General features: G+C 53.3%; 1 protein-coding gene across 1 annotated transcript in view; it reads left to right on the top strand.

Moving 5' to 3' along the window:
- The first annotated feature begins 9,460 nt into the window (after positions 1–9,460).
- The window catches only part of ZBTB16 (zinc finger and BTB domain containing 16), a 161,389-nt gene continuing 154,314 nt past the window's right edge, over positions 9,461–16,535 (top strand). Inside the window, 9 exon segments of the mRNA XM_066639552.1 lie at positions 9,461–9,579; positions 9,581–9,701; positions 9,704–9,742; positions 9,745–9,828; positions 9,831–10,028; positions 10,031–10,494; positions 10,496–10,558; positions 10,561–10,663; positions 10,666–10,762. Of these exon segments, the coding sequence (XP_066495649.1) occupies positions 9,514–9,579; positions 9,581–9,701; positions 9,704–9,742; positions 9,745–9,828; positions 9,831–10,028; positions 10,031–10,494; positions 10,496–10,558; positions 10,561–10,663; positions 10,666–10,762 (1,235 nt within the window). The 5' untranslated portion in view covers positions 9,461–9,513.

The following is a 16,535-nucleotide window of genomic DNA, read 5'->3' as shown; positions in this document are numbered from 1 at the left end:
CTGGTGCCCTCCCTTGCATCTGGCCTTCTGACATAGCCCATTTCTAAAATCAGGAGGTTGCGCATACGCATCATGGCTTGTGAGTGGAACAGTGAGTGAGGAATCACATCATGGAACAGTGAGTGAGGGTGTGGGGGGAGGGAGCAGCGAGAACTGAGTAGCCCCAATGTGGGGCTGCTCCCCTTACCTGGGGGAAGGGGACAAAAGACAAAAGGGGAAGGGACAGTGGCTGCCTGGTTGTGTGCTGGATTCAGCAGCAGCCCTTTTGGTGCCACTGCAGCCCTGCCTGCCAGGCAGCTCAGGACTGGGCTGCTTGTCTAGCAAGCAGAGAGTGCAGCGCTTCCCAAACTTTTTAGCACTGGGACCCACTTTTAAAATATCAATCTAACAATTGAGACAAGGAGGAGGAGGAGGAGAGAGAGAGTGAGAGAGAGATTATTTTTTATTAATAGTAGTAATTAATAAATTAATAATAATAATAATTAGGGTCCTCTGCTCCCTAGGCAGCTAAAGACCTTACACATAGTATGTGTGTGTACACATATGCCTGACCCTCCTTAGACATGGAGCTCAAGGAATGTTCCCCCAAACCTTTGCAGTCATTCCAGAAGGCTGAACTGGAGAGTCAGATGTGCAGTGAGGGACTTTCAGCCCAGTTAAAAGTTGAAACTGGGTTCACACCTGATCCACAGCATGTCAATTACTAGAGAAAATGGGAAAACGGGATATTTTACTTTGGGAGCTTGAAGATGACCTGATCCCACAGGTTAGTATTCCAACTAATGATTTCCTTTTGCAAACCAGGCAAGGATGCTAGCAGAGTTGGAGATCAAAGTTAGAGAGATCAGAAAAAGTTACCAGGACGCCTGGCTCTAGTGAAAACTATTTTTGCACAATTGCTAAGAACAGAACCTGACCGGGAGTGGGACACAGTCTCCTGGTACCTGAAGGGGTACACCCTGTGCCTCCCCCATTACCTGGTGGTGCTCTAGTCCAGCGGTCCTCAACCTTTTTTGTTCCCGTAAGTTGCCGCAACTCCACAACGGAGGCTTTATGACTCCACTGGGGTCACAACCCCAAGGTTGAAGAACATTGTGTTATGGCTCAGAGTGTCAACATTGATCTGAAGCAGCTCTTGGAGAGGTCAGGCAGAACTTTTTCTCTACCCTGCCTGGAGGTGCTTCTGAGGATAGAATCTGGGGCCTTCTGCATGCAAAACAGACCCCGTGCATGACTCAGCTGGGGCTCCTCCCTTGACTTCTGGTGGGCAGCTAAACCTTGTTGGCAGAGGATACTGCACACTGCTGGGAACACCATTTTCACAAGGCATGGCAAGAATGGTGACTGACCAAGGGTCCAATCCTATCCAACTTCCCAGTGCTGGTGCAGCTTCAGTATAGCTCCAAGGCAAGGGAACAAACATTCCCTTGCCTTGAGGGGACCTCTGTCACTACCCTCCCACCACAAGATGCAGCACACACCCCATTGGCACGGCCGCACCGGGGCTGAAAGTTGGATAGGATTTGGCCCCAAGTCATGGAAAAACCAAGGACTGTAAGTGGGAACAGCCGGGGAAGGGGAGGGATGGGGAATACATTCACCATTTTGGCTTGCACCCTCCCCCCTGTTAGGTAGCAAGCGGAAAGCGTTTAGCGCTCGGGCCCATCAGTGGGACGTCTCTGGAAAGGAAATGGCAAACTGTGTTTGTTAAGCAAACATGTAAACAAATTCACGGTTGTACTTCGACATTGTGCGCATAACAAACAAAGGTTAAATGCACCAGTGAGTTAACTTTCAGCAGACTGTGCCGGGACTTAGCTATGGGGTTTCCATTACTGCTAATGGGACTCATGCGGCTTAATTTCATGCGTGCGGCAGTAAAAATGGCCCCCTTAGCTACAAGATTTCAGCTCAGAGTTCCAGTCTTTTGAAAGTTGGAAGGTAAGCGCAACTCCCCATTGTAATGCTAGATCAGCTTGTGCATCTTCCCCCGCCCTTTGTCAGTGGCCTCTGCAATGTTGGCTGCAAACAGGAAGCTATAGGTGAGCAGGTCTGCTTTCCTGCACACATTTCCTTGGAAGTAAGGTCCGCTGAGCCCAGTGGAGCTTGACACCAAGCATGCGTGAATTGAAGTCCCACCATAGCTGGTCTCCCCCTAGCTGCCGCCTCTGTTGCTGATGGCTTGGGTGCCTATCCTTACCACTGGTTGAACTTCTGTGACGTTACAGGATGTTCAGAAACATGCTAACTCTCTAAGGGCACAATCCTAACTCACTTTCTAGCACTGACATAAGGACAATGCAGCTCCGAGATAAGAGAACAAACATTGGCATACCTTGAGGAGGCCTCTTTGAGTGCCCCCCAACTGCAGGATGCAGCACATGTCCCACTGGCACAGCTATGCCAGTGCTGGAACATGGGTCAGGATTTGGGCCTAAGAGAATGACTTTGTCAACAGAACACTGACAAATGGGACCATCTCAGCGAGGAACATGAGTTTGGTTTGGATGGCAGATGGGAAGACACAGAGGTTAGAGCAGTGGTTCCCAAACTGTGGGTCAGGACCCACTGGGGGGTTGTGACCTGATTTTTTTGGTGGGTTCCACAGCAGCCAAGCAGAGCCTTCAATGAAAACACAGGTGTTGGGAGGATCGGATAACTAATTGCCTCAAGCCCTGAGGCTTTTAAAAAATCATATAGCATTCAGATTGCCCTCCAAAGAGCTCCTGGAGTTGGCCAGCTTCTATAAATGTAGGGAGATAAATGTTGGAGCATCTTTTTCTGGTTATCATTACATGTCAAGAGATAGAAATATTATTTTTTTCTAGATTGTTTAAAATCTCTTAAACCTAGGTGGGTCCCGATAGAGTGTTGTTTTAAAAAGTGGGTCCTGGTGCTAAAACACTTGGGAACCACTGGGCTAGGGGCTTGCATAGCTAAGGGAGATGGGGTGGGGGAGTTCATTGCCCTGGTTACCATGCCATGGAGAATGTCAAGGGGGTGCCTTTCAGAGGTCTTTTGGAGCCCAGGAATGCTGTATACAGCCTCCATGAGCCTCAGAGGGTCTCCAAAGGCCCCCTGGGGGCCTTAGAAAGGCACTCCTGGTTTCAATGACCTTGAATTACCCAGAAACCGCTGAGCAACAGGGCAGGAGCAGGCAGTCAAGCACTCACAACACATGCACAGAGCCTTCCCACCCATTGCATGTCCCTGGTGTTTTGTGACTAACCCCCAGACCTGCCCTTTAGTCGCAGGACAGAAAGACCAGTGCTCTGCTGTAGAGCGAATCTCGTCTGTGTGCATTTGTGTTTTGGGAGACCTCGGATATCCTGCTAAATGTGTGCCATCATCATCTGGCCCCCCACATACATTAAAAGCAATGATAATTATACCCACAGATTGCCTCTGCAGATTACATGCACCCTGGCATTGGGCCTCAGGGCATCTCTGTCCTTAATGCCTTCCTTATTTTCCAATCTGAACTGGTAATAATATGGGGTCACAGCCTATTTGGAGCATGCGGGGGGGGGGGGAAGAGGGGAATATTCCATCCCAGGAGGTATCTCTCCTGTATCTTAGAAACCTTGATCTCTTGGAGCACCGCACTGGGGGAGCGATTCCTCCATTCTTCACTTGAGGAGGAGGAGGAGGGATGAAGATTTTGTAGCCCTGTCCTCTACGACAAAATCAAATTTAATTAATTAAGTAAATAAATAAAAAGTGTGCCCCTTATTGGTTGGAGACACTGTGCTGGGGTGGGCAATTATTCTCCCCCTGCTAAATATAAGAGGAGCACCACTTGAAAACATGCCTCTTTATCCAGTTAGCAGGGGTAACTATTAAGATACATGGAAATAAGAGCTGACTCATATTAACACCTCCCGAATTGGCCTTTTCAGCCACACTAGACGCTGTGCCAGAACCACCTTTCAGAGCGCGATACCAGAGTCTTTCGAGACTGAAGGTTGCCAACATAAATTGGTTCCATGCGGTATCATAATAACATCTCATTGGCTCTCAGAACAAGCAGTCTCATAGGTCAGTTTTACGTTAAAGAAATCTACTTTTTATTCCATAAGTTGTGTTTTCATTTTTTAGTTAATTGGCCATAACTTTTGATAGAAAACAGATATTCCAGTGCCGGTTGTTTGACTGCATTCTGCATGAAATTACCTTTCAAATGATCTATAACACGATGGCATTATTTGCACATACCAAGATTTTCTCAATTTTTGCCACTAGTGTAAAGGTCAGCTTGTTACCACCCTAAAGCTTGTTGCCTGGTGCAATTGCTACCCCCTGCACCCTCTTAGCTACACCACTGGTGCTTAATAGAGTTTGGCTTAAAACCTGCTATTTATTGATAGCATCCCAGGGCTTGAACCCTGCTTAAGTCCTGCACGTGGCTGGGAGCTCCAGCTGCCTTTCTGCACTCTGAGGAACAGCTCTGAAAGTGGGAAGGGGGCTGTGTGTGTGGGCCCCCACATGCTGCTCTCCAAACCTGCCAGTGATCCTGACCCCTTTTTTTCCTTGTCTGTCCTAGTGGCTGTCTGCTGGTATTCATTTGCATCTTTTTAGATTGTGAGCCCTTTTGGGACAGGGAGCCATTTAGTTATTTGATTTTTCTCTGTAAACCGCTTTGTGAACTTTTAGTTGAAAAGCGGTATATAAATACTGTTAATAATAATAATAATACTTTCCCATTGTCTTCTTCCCTATAAAACTTTGCAGTAAATCTCTTCCTCCGCCTTTCATGACCATAAGAACCAATTCTGTCATTCATGTACAAACAGGACATGAAGTGTAAGGTCATGCACATTGGGGCAAAAAATCAAAACTTCACATATAGTGAAAGAAAGAAAGAAAATATTTCTTTACTCAGCGTGTGGTTGGTCTGTGGAACTCCTTGCCACAGGATGTGGTGATGGCGTCTGGCCTGGACGCCTTTAAAAGGGGATTGGACAAGTTTCTGGAGGAAAAATCAATTATGGGTTACAAGCCATGATGTGTACGCGCAACCTCCTGATTTTAGAAATGGGCTACGTCAGATGCAAGGGAGGGCACCAGGATGAAGTCTCTTGTTATCTGGTGTGCTCCCCGGGGCATTTGGTGGGCCGCTGTGAGATACAGGAAGCTGGACTAGATGGGCCTATGGCCTGATCCAGTGGGGCTGTTCTTATGTAGGACTTGTTTGGTTGGGGCTATATCTGCAAAATAATAAAAGAAAACCTTAGCAGGCTGGTGTGTATGTAGCTCCAGTTTCAAACTGCCCAGAGCCTTTGGCCCAACTATTCAAAGGGGCCCTGGGGCCTTTCTGAGCCCCCCCCACTCACTTCTTACAGCCATAGTCAATTTTATTTACACATTTCCCTCTAGAAATGGCAGAATACATTTCAAATACATTTCAGTAGATAAACATTGAAACTTATTGCAATGAAGAACACGTGATTCCTGAAGAGTTCCTAAGAACGAACTACAAGCAAGATAGACAAAGCTGTTCAGAAAACCACAAGACAGGTAGCCTGCCCCTGCCCCATAGCTAAGGGGGCATCCCCTGACATCACTGTACATTGGAGATCAGAGTTTCAGAAACAAAACAAGAGGTGGGCTATAAGTCTGTTTTATTCAGAAAGGCAGGAGTTGCCTGCCTGCGTTGATGGGGGGGGGGGCTGCTCCTCTGGCTTCTGGTTTTTTCTGCATTGTCTTTCTCTGATCAGGTAAGGAATTAGAGGTGCAGCCTGGGGTGCACAGTGGCGTAGCTGGAGGGGGTGCAAAGCACTAAGTTTTGCAGGGAGCCTCACCTCAGCGTGCAAGCCGCCCCTCCCTTTCAGAGCCATTCCAGCCAGTGGGAACAAAACAGAGGCAAATGCCAGGGAAGACCCAGAGAAGAGGCAAATTCTTCTGTTTTGCAGAACGGCTCCCAAGACGCAGCGAGGCTCTCTGCAAAACTTCGCGCTTTGCACCCCCTCCAGCTACAGCACTGGGGTGCAGCTGTGTTTTCTCTTGTTCCAAGGCTTCTGCCCCAGGCAGTTGGCTTCACCTGCTTGGCTATGGAGCCCAATCCTACGCATGTCCACGCAGAAGTATAGTCCATTATAGTCCTTGACTTACTCCTGGGGCTTACTCCCAGAAGAGTGTGGTGAGGATTGGGCCCTAATTCCGCGATTTTCCAGATTCCTGAAAACGGGAGCCCCCTCCCCACGCCCTTCTGAAACTTCACATCCCCCTCCCCGAGACTTGCTTTTCTAGGGTGCCAGAGTAAGGAGGGCTGCCCTTGGGTCCCCATCCCTGAGCACGATCCCTGCCTGGGCCCAAGGAGGGTCGGGGGCCAGTCCTCCTGGCATGTGGGACCTGCCTGCCTGCCTGCAAACCGACGAGCCCCCTTGCTTTAACCCTTTCAGCCCCGCAGCCCCCCCAGCTCCTTGAGAGCCACACAGCGAAACAGGGAGCTGGTTTCCTGCAGGAAAACGGGGGGGGGGGGGACCGACCCCTTCTGTCTCAGAGCCCTGATGGGCGAGGCGGCCTTCCTGGGGGTGGGGGTCCCGCCGTGCCCTTCCAGGGAGAGCCGGGCAGCAGCAGGTGCCAGCCAGCCAGCTGGAGGCGGGGCGGAGGGCGGGCGGAGGGGCTCCCTCGCTGCCCCCCCCGCAGGCAGCTGCAGCCGCCGCCTCCATGTTGGAGCCGGGCAGGGACAGCGCTGTCCAGCAGCGGCAGCAACCCGGAGCGGCGCTGTCCCGCTCCGCTGCGCGCTCAGCCGGCTGCAGCCCTGGCATCGCTGGGCTGGGGGGTGGGCTGGGCTGCGGGAGCCAAGGACCAGGCGACTCTGCAGCGACGGGGCAAGGCAGAGCCCCGGAGCGTGTGAAGCAGCGTGCCTCTGAGCCTGTGCAGAGTGCCCGCGGGCTGTGCACGCGCTCGCCCCCAGCAAGAGACCCCCCCACCCCGCTCCTCCGCAGCAGCACCGGCCCTCCTCCCGAGGGAGCCCCGCCAGCGCAGAGCCCTCCCGGACTGGAGCTCGCCCGGTGCTTCTGCTGCGAGACCCCCCCCCCCCCCCAACACTCCCCGGGGTGGAAGCGCGATAGGTGAGGCTCTCCCTCCCCGTGTAAAGGGCTCTGAGTGCAGGAGGGGGGCTGGTAGTACCAGCTGCAATGGGGCAAGGGGGGCTGCTATTCCCATCCTCAGCTGCAATGGGGGAGGGGGCTGCTGTGCCCCCTCCCCAGCCGCAGTGGGGGGAAGGCGCGCTCCTGTTCCCCATCCCAAGCTCCAGTGGGGCAGGGGTTTTGCCGCCCCCCATCCTCAGCTGCAGGGGGGCGGGGGCTTCTGTTCCCCTCCCAGCTACTGCGGGGGGAAGGGGCTCTGCTGCAGCGGGCGCGGGGGCTTCGCGGCGCGCCAGGTGAGGCTCCGCGGCTGCCTCCGCACCTGTTGAGCGCCGCTCCGCCCGCGGCTGCCAGGAGTCAAGATGGAGCGGCGGCGGCGGCGCGGGGGCGGCGGGGGGCGGCCCCGCGTCAGGCGGCGGCCGGTGTGATTCGCTGCCCGCGCCGGCCCCGCCACACAGAGCCGAGAGCGGGCGCTGCGAAGTCCGGCCCGGCGATGCTGCTCCCGCGCCCGCCGCCCGCCGCCGGGCCCCCGCCGCGCGCAGCCTGGTGAGTCCCGAGCGCAGCCCGCGGGTCGTGCGCGGCTCTCTCCGCCGGGGCGCCCCGGGGAAGCGGGACGGCCCGCAGGCGGCGCAGGAGTCCCGTCCGGAGCGCCTCGCGGCCGGTCCCGCCGCGGCTACTCCGGAGTAAGTCCCGCTGCAGTCCGTGGGGCTTCCTCCCAGGTAAGAGGAGCGCAGCCCTCGAGCCCGGCCAGAGGTGAGTCCCCTGCAGAGAGCGGGGCTTCCTCCCGGGTAGGCGCGGGGAGGACGGAGCCCGCTCTCCTGCCGGCCCCGACGGGCCCCGCGCGGGTCCCTGCAGCAGCCCCGTGGAGAAGCGGCGGCTCTGCCCCGGGAGCCCGGCTTCCAGGCTGCGGGAGGGGGTTCGGAGCCCTCGGCCGAGCCGCTGCAGACCCACTGGGGAGGGGTCGGAGGGGGAGGGGAGCGGCGCGCCTGGGTTTTGGGTGGGGGGCGTCGGGGAGGGGGCGGCGGCGGAGCTGGGGGCCCTGGGGGCTCATCGGACTGGGCTGCCCTCGGAGACCTCCCGCCGCCTCCCCCTTTGCCGGCCAGAGAAGCGCGCGAGGGGGCGTCAGGCTCCGGCTGCTCTGCTGCGCTTCCGACCCCTGCCCTGCCCAGGTCAGCCCCGACTGGCTCCTGCTGCTCCGGGGCCCGAGCGCGCTGCCGGCGGAGGCTGCCTCGGAGCGCTCCCTCGCCAGCCGCGGCAGGTCGGAGCGAGCGAGCGCGCCGAGGGGCTCCGCTGAGCAGCGCTCGGACCCGTCCCTGGAGTGCCCCCCACCGCGGTGTGGGGGGAGCGGGAGCAGCGGGAGACCCCTCCGGAGACTTCTGCTGGGGGGTCAGCCGTTGACGGCCCTTGTCAGCCCTGGCAATTGGCCCCCCCCAGGCTCCAGGGAAGGAAGTTGGGGTGCTTTGCAGCGGGTAAGCCTGGCTGGGAGGGGAGCTGGGGCAGAATGGGTGCGGGGGGCAGCTGCTTCCAACTGGGCAGGGCGAAACGTTGGGGGCAATCGGAAGCCCCGAGTGGCAGCCCCCCTCCTTGCCCCCTCCAAACCTTTCCATGCCAGCGACTAGAGAGCTGAGAAACTCCCCCCCCCCTTACTGGATGTGTTTTGTAGACACACGCATGAATCCCGTGGCCATAAACAAGGTGCCCTGAAGAGGGACCAGCAGCACTGGCGGGGGGGGGCAGAAGAGCCTCATCCTGCTTTCTGGAGAAGAGCAGGCTGGGCGGCTGGCAGGCAGGCACCAGAGGCGCTGGGGTCCCTCCAGTGTTCTGAGCAGCTCCTGGGTTCAGGGCCCTTTCCTCGCGAGGAGGACCTTTTCCGGTCAGGCTCCCAGCCTGCACCTGCAGGTCGGGAGAGGCAGCTTGTCCAGGGTGCCTCCAGGCTCGGGGGGGGGGGGAATCTTGCAAGTACAGCTGATCAGGATTCCTGTCCACTGTGGGTTCCCACTTGCGTGGAGCAGGGTGAGGAACGTCTGGGGAGAGGTGGTCTGGGGTAGAAAGGGGGGGTCTCAGATGGCATAACGCTGTTTTGCAGCATGGTGGCCCCAGGATTGTCATTCTGCCACCCACCTTTGTCTCTCTGTCAGAGAGTGGTCTGTCCAGACCGGAGGAGAGTCCCACCCTTCCCTCCAGTTCCTCTGCTCTCTGAACAACTCCCAGCCCGCCCTTCACACACACACACCCCTTTTTTTCCTTCTTGTCACTGCTAGAGATGGTTGAACTGTGTGTGGAGCTCGCTGTCGGATCTGCGTAGGTGTCTCAGAGCCACGTGTGGGTTTAAAAACTCTTCCCTCTTCTTGCTTCTTGTGGGCAGATCTCGACCTCGGGGCAGTGCAGCAGCAAGAACCCCTCATGCCCGGACCCCGGGAGCATGATGGATTTGACTAAGATGGGGACGATACAGCTCCAGAACGCCAGCCACGCGACCGGCCTCCTGCAAGAAGGCCAACCAGATGCGCTTGGCAGGCATCCTGTGTGACGTGGTGATCCTGGTGGACAGCCAGGAGTTCCATGCCCACCGGACGGTGCTGGCCTGCACCAGCAAGATGTTTGAGATTCTGTTCACCGCAACAGTCAGCATTACACCTTGGACTTCCTCTCGCAAAGACCTTTCAGCAGATTCTGGAGTACGCCTATACGGCCACCTTGCAGGCCAAAGTGGAGGCCCTGGACGACCTCCTCTACGCGGCGAGATCCTCGAGATCGAGTACCTGGAGGAGCAGTGCCTGAAGATCCTGGAGACCATCCAGGCGTCGGAGGACAACGATGCCGAGGTCAGCATGGCCGACGGCGGCACCGAAGAGGAAGACGACCGGAAATCAAAATACATGAAAAATGTACTCATTTCCAAGCATTCCAGTGAAGAAAGTGGCTATTCCAGCCTGGCCGCCAGAGCCTCACAGGGACACTGGTGGAGCAGAGCCCCTCCGTGTCCACTTCCTTTGGCCTCTCGGCCACCATGAGTCCCACCAAGGCAGCCATCGACAGCCTGATGACCATCGGCCAGTCGCTGCTGCAGGGAGCTTTGCAGAGCACCCCTGAGGACTTGCAGTCTTCTGCAGGCCAGCACGCGGGCCTCTCTGAAGTGAAGACCGAGTCGATGCAGGTAGAGGAGGCTCCTGGCCACGGAAGCCCCGGGACTGCGGACTTGAGCACCTCTGCTGGGGACAAAACCGAGGACAAGAACAAGCAAGGCCCCGGCACCCCGACCCGCGGCAGCGTGATCACCAGTGCCCGCGAACTTCATTACACCCGTGATGAGAACCCCGAGCAGCCCTCTGAGGCGGTCCAGGCACGCCGGGGGGGGCCGGAGCTCCTGGTTTCTCACAGTGAGAAGCCGTTGGGCCTCTACCTCAGTGCTGCCCAACCACAAGAGTGACTCCATGCTGAGCCTCCCCCTCCTCCATGGCGCCCGCTTCTGCACGTGCAGCCTGCCCTGGCGGTCTCCATGGACTTCAGCGCCTATGGGGGGCTCCTTCCGCAAGGCTTCATCCAGAGAGAGCTGTTCAGCAAGCTCGGGGAACTGCTGTGGGTATAAAAACCGAGAACCGCACCATTGGGGAGCAGTGCAGCGTCTGTGGGGCAGAGCTGCCGGACAACGAGACGGTGGAACAGCACAGGTAGGCCCCTCCTTTCACAATCAGCCTTGCTTTCTCTTCCGTCGCTGTGTGTGCAGTTCCATTCTACTCAGCAACTGTCTCCCTTGCCCTCCAGACTTCCACAGGCAAAGCGGGATTTTTCTTTCAACGAGTAGTATTTGAGATGGGTAGCAGGACCAAGGGCCCAGCCCTGTCCAACTTTCCAGGACAGAATGTGTGTTTCCAGGAAAAGAATGTGTGTTCCCTTCCCCCTGGGCTGCATTGTGGCTGCATCAGCCCTGGAAAGTTCGATAGGACTGGGCCCTAATTTCTCTCCTTAGGAAAGAAGGTGTCTTTTCACACCTTGCCCATTCTAGGAACATTTTTGAAGCTATCCTGGGGGTTGTGCAGTGTCTTTGTTCGCTGAGATCTCCATGTCCTGCCAGCTTGCTTGCGTGGAAGGAGCTCTGGACCAGACCACGTTTGTCAGGCTCAGTTCATTTTGTCACCACGTCCCACTTTTTGGAAATACATTTTAGAGCAGGGTGCGATTTGGTGTCTGAGATCTTTTTCCCCCTCACTGTCTCTGTCAGGTTTAGCATCTCAGCACATGTTTGGTCATGTCTGTACAGTAATTACTATTTTGGTTCTGGGCCCTTCACGTTCTGTTTAACACACCTTTGTGTTTCCTTTTTATTTCATTCTCCATCACGTGGACGTGTTGATCTTGCACTCCACCGAACGAGAAGGCTAAATTTGCTTGCTCTGTTTGAGCCATCAGCTCTCATAGTTAATTTGAACGGACTTGATTTTAATGACGTTAATCAACCCATTAAGTATATCAGAGATATTTGGGGAGAAAATAAATAAGATGAACTGCACTAAGTAATTTAAAATAAAATGCCTTTGGCAGCAAGAACCCTCCTTGACAGTGGACAGTTCCTTTTCAGACATTGGGCTGAAAAACCGTGACATTTGTTTGCCGTGAATTATTCAGTTGTACCAGTTCAATGACGGGTCTTGGAACTTAATTCAGTTTTTTGAGCAAACTTTTGATTATATATCTTTGGGTATAGCCAGAATATTGTCTCAGTGGCTTTGTGATGAAGCCTGGCTTGTCTTTTGGTCCATGTCCATTCTTCAAGCTTTGGGAATCTGTTTCTTGTGCCCTTTTTCTGCTGTGCCGATTGGTTCATTATTCCAGCCGCTTGAGAAGGCCATTGCAGTATCACTGCCTATCATTACCTCCACCAGTAACGGCAGAAAACTGAACTTGCATCTAAGGGAGAGTCGGCTTAGCCTTGTGCAAACATTTGTATTCGATATATAGAGTTACACAAGAAATATGTTTATCTAATGCTATGTAAACGTATTACGAGGCTGTCTGCAATAGGATTCAGAGCAACAGTGTTGGAGATGCTCTGAAGTGTTTTAATGAACCCACAAGTTTAATTATGTAGTTCTAATGCACACAGACTGCTCTGGTGGTGTGCATGTTTTGTCCCCCTCTGTTGTTTTCAGCCAGTGCGTGTGTGTTGTGTAGCTGCTTATAGAATTTGCCAATTTTTAAAATGCTCTGGTATAATATGTGGAGTATAAGAAACTACTATAACTCTCATCTTCTTCCCTGATCAATGGCTGATTCCACATTTAAATTGGCTTAATTTTTGTTCAGTTCCAGGCAACCCAAAGTGCCAAAACAAAACAAACCAGCTCAGAATCAGATTTAGGGCGCAAGCCTAACCAGGTCTACTCAGAAGTAAGTCCTATTGGGTTCAATGGGACTTACTGCCAGGAACGTGAGGTTCAGATTGCAGCCTTAGTACCTCAGACCATCACCAAAATCCATGCAGAAAACCTAGGTTTGACTGTACCTGATGGAAGGTGAGGAAGAAGCCAGGTGGGCCTTCCGAAAAGGGGAGGGGGCACCACCAGAAAGGCCCTGCACCTAGCAAATGTCTGCCTTCCCTCTGAAGGTAAAGGCACCCAGAGTAGGGCCTCTGATGGATAACCAAGTATGCGGGAAGGGAGTTTAAGAGGATTGCTCTGTGCGCGTGCAGAAGTCATTGTTCCCAGTGAGCTGAGCAGGGTTGAACATCCTCACGGTGTGCAGGGCTGTTGCTTGAGAATGCAGGTACAGCAGCCGAGACCGGCCTGGCCATTGCCGTTCCTTGCTATCTAAATTTGGACTGGGCTGAGCAGCATTCTGTAAAAGCAAGCAATACGGATGCATTTCGGTGAGAGCTGGTTCATGTCTGTGCCCATTTGAAAACCGAGCGCCACACAGGATTCTGCTGGGGTTGGTCAGCCATCTGAGGGCCCAATCCTGGCCTGCTTTCCAGTGTCAATGCAGTTGCAATGCAGCCCCAAGGTAAGGACAGAAACATTCTCTTACAGTGAGGCGGCCTCTGTGACTGTCCTGCCTTGCAGGTGCAGTGCAGCAGCACTGGAAAGGGAGGTAGGATCAGACCCTTAGACTCTGCTTTCCCAAGTGGCAAATGAGGTGGTCAATCTGGTGGTTCAGCCACTCCACACCACTGGTGGGGGCTTGCATGAAGGAATGCTCTTCCATGGCGACAGACTTCCCCGCGCATAGAAAATCAGCACGTCAGGTAGAAACAGGTAGTCTTAAACTAGCTACCTCTCTGACATGCTTCTTTCCTCCAGGCAGGGGGAGAAACCAGGCCACGAGGGGGATCCACTGTATCCTGAACTCCATGTTGGGCTGAAAAGCCCACACAGAGTCTCTCGTTTGTGCCAGCAAAATAGCCAACACAGACTTGAGAAGCCCCTTTGTGGGGCTTGGGGCTTTCCCCGGGGGAAGGGGAAGGGGATGGTCCCCTTCTCCCAAGGAGACTCTTGGTGGCTTCCTGGCACGTGCTGGATACAGTGGTAGCTGCTTTGGCGCTGCTGTTCCAGCGGGCGCCAGGAAGTTTAGGACAGGGCCAACTGCTGTTGGAGAGGTACATTCCTCTCTTTGTTGTGCATGAGAGCTCAGCCTTATTTGTGGTGGCACATCCAGCCCCAGAGGTGCGCTTCAGAAGCAGGGCTGGAGGAGCACTAGATTGGCCTGCAGAGAAGTTGAGGAACTGTAAGTTCCTCCACAGCTGCGATGATTAAATTCCGACTTGAACTGCAGGTGCTATTCAAAAAACAGATCCCTGCAATTTACAGGAAGGGAACGAACGGCCAGCACATGTTTGTGTTCAGATTCTGGGATTTCTTAAATATTTCCTTCCCTTGTGCTCTTTCAGAGACAAGAGACTGGTATTCAAACTTTCAAAAGCAAACGTATATAAAGCCAGGTCCTTGTCAGGTTCTCTGCCCCGGGCAGGCAGTCCCCGGTGTTTGCCTTGAGAAAGCTTCTGCTGAAACCGTTAGTGTTTAAGCTGCCACAGGATTCTTGTGTTTGCCGCTAGACCAGCCTTTTTCTACCACTGTGCCGTGGCACACTGGTGTGCCGCAAGTGGTCCACAGGTGTGCCACGGGAATTTGGGGAAGGTCATTTATGAATAGGGCCAATGGGAGATGTGAGATCCCACTGGCAGCATGGTGTGCCTTGTCAATTGTCAACAACCTGGTGGTGTGCCTTGACCGTTTTAGTGCTTTGTCAGTGTGCGTGAGATGGAAAAGGTTGAAAATCACTGTGCTAGAGACTAGTGTGGGGACTCCTCTGGGCCTCAGGACAAGTCAGCTTTATAGGAGCCTGTTCTTTGCTAGCTAAACACTCCTCCTCCCGTGCATGACTGGATTACCTTTAATTTTTTTTAAATGACTTTATCCAGCTTTTGTGAATTCTGTAAACATAGAGGAACACCCAGCAGCAAGTATCAATCAGCTACAGACAGAGACAAAATAGCATTGACATTCTTGGCATGAAACATTTATATCCACACCTAAACTGGCCTCAGTTTTTGTTTTCTCACATGTAAAATGGGAATCATAGGCCCAAATCCTAACCAACTTTCCAGCACTGGCGTAGCTGTACCAATGGAACGTGTGCTTCAGTCTGCATTTGGGTGGCACTCACGGAGGCCTCCTCAGAGTAAGGGAATGTTTGTTCCTTTACCTCGGAGCTGCATTGCCCTTATGTCAGTGCTGGAAAGTGGGTCAGGACTGCACCCACAATAACATGCGATGAGCAGAGATGAATGCTGTGAGCACTGGAAAGTGTCGCACATGAGTTTGTTGAAATCATGCATAGTATCGTGCTTACTACAAAATGAATAATTACTTTCTATTGTGAGCAGCAATGGATCACCTGCCTGGATTTTAAGTGGGGGGCCTCCTTCCCTTTATCTCTGTTGCTAAATAGCTTTTCTTATTTCTCGCAAGCACCAAGACTTGCCAAGGGGACAACTCAGCGGAGAGGTGGCCTTTCCAGAATTTCAAATGCTGAGCTGTTCTGGGGTGGTCTGAGTTGATCAATAATAATCTCCTCCCTCCCCCACTGCAACCAACCGTGCAATCAGTTAGAATTTCCAGACTTTTCCCAAATAAGTGCCAGGTGCACCATAACTTAATGAACATTATGAATAACATGGTGGAAGATGGTTTTCTTTCTTTCTTAAAAATAAATGGGCTACCTTCTCTCATTTTTCTGTTTTCACACTGTGTGCTCTTTTGGATGTGATTGGAGTGACAAGTGTAGCAGTCTGAGGACCCAATCCTATCCAGCTTTCCAGCACTGGTGTAATTGCAGTGCACCCTGAGATAAGGGAACAAATGTTCCCATACCTTGAGAAGGCCTCTGTGACCGGCTGCCCACCACAGGATGCAGTGCACGCCCCATTGACACGGTTGCACTGGCGCTGGAAAAGTGGATAGGATTGGGCCCTGAGTTGTTTATTTCTGATGCTTTCATTCATTCTGGTTGATTTTCTTGAGAAAACTTATTTTGGGGCGATGGAAGAACAGATGGATTCTGCCATTTAATACATGGGGCGGGTTCAGAATCAGTGGGACTGAAGGCTATGGAATGGCTTGGCAACTTGCAGCCCAATCCTGTCCCCAGCGGCTCCGTTGGGTGCAGTGGCACCAAAATGGCTACCACTGCATCTGGTGACAGTACTGGGACCAACAGAGATCTCCTTGGTGGAAGAGGAGATCATTCATGCCCTCCCCATCCCAAAATGCCTCCCCCCTGTCTCCAAGGCCCTCATCACCACCCAGAGCTCTTACTGTGCTTTGGGTGACATCCATCTGGTGCTGGTTCAGCTCTAATTTTCGCTGGGCCAATACTGGTGCTCACTCCTCGCTAGGTGCCTTACGTCATGTTTGTGACACCCAGTGCTGGCGCTCAGCGCCAGCACTGGCCCATGTTAAAATTTGTCCCTTAATTCTCACACACTTCAGAGTGTCTTAGGTTCACCTAACCTTTGCTGAATTTTGCTTGATGCACTTGATCCCAGGGCTGCGAGCATGCAAGTGCTTTTAAGCCAACGTTGGGCAAAGCTGGATCAGTAAGTGCTCAGCTGAAAACAACATTTCCGTAACCCAGGAGTAACTGATGAAGTGCTAAAGTGTTCCTACTATAGGTAATAGGTTTAGACCTGTTAAGGGATCTGTCTTCCACAAGCATGTCAACAGTACCAGCGTTTTTGACACTTTACCATAACAATCAGGGTTATGGTGGCTGCAGAAGCTTGTCAGATGTTGACATTTGCTGGTAATTCTTGCTGTGCTCGAAGACCAGAGGGAAATGGCCGAGAATTTTATTGGTCAATGTCAAGTGTTGCCTGGTGCCTTCTCTCCAGTGATCAGGTTTCATCTTCATTTGCCACCCAGAATGGTAGCAGATGTTCCAAAGAAGTGG

This window comes from Tiliqua scincoides, chromosome 11, assembly GCF_035046505.1.
Source record: "Tiliqua scincoides isolate rTilSci1 chromosome 11, rTilSci1.hap2, whole genome shotgun sequence".
Lineage (NCBI taxonomy): Eukaryota > Metazoa > Chordata > Lepidosauria > Squamata > Scincidae > Tiliqua > Tiliqua scincoides.
The sequence above is the reverse complement of the archived record's forward strand: the minus strand, read 5'-3'. Positions and strand labels throughout refer to the sequence as shown.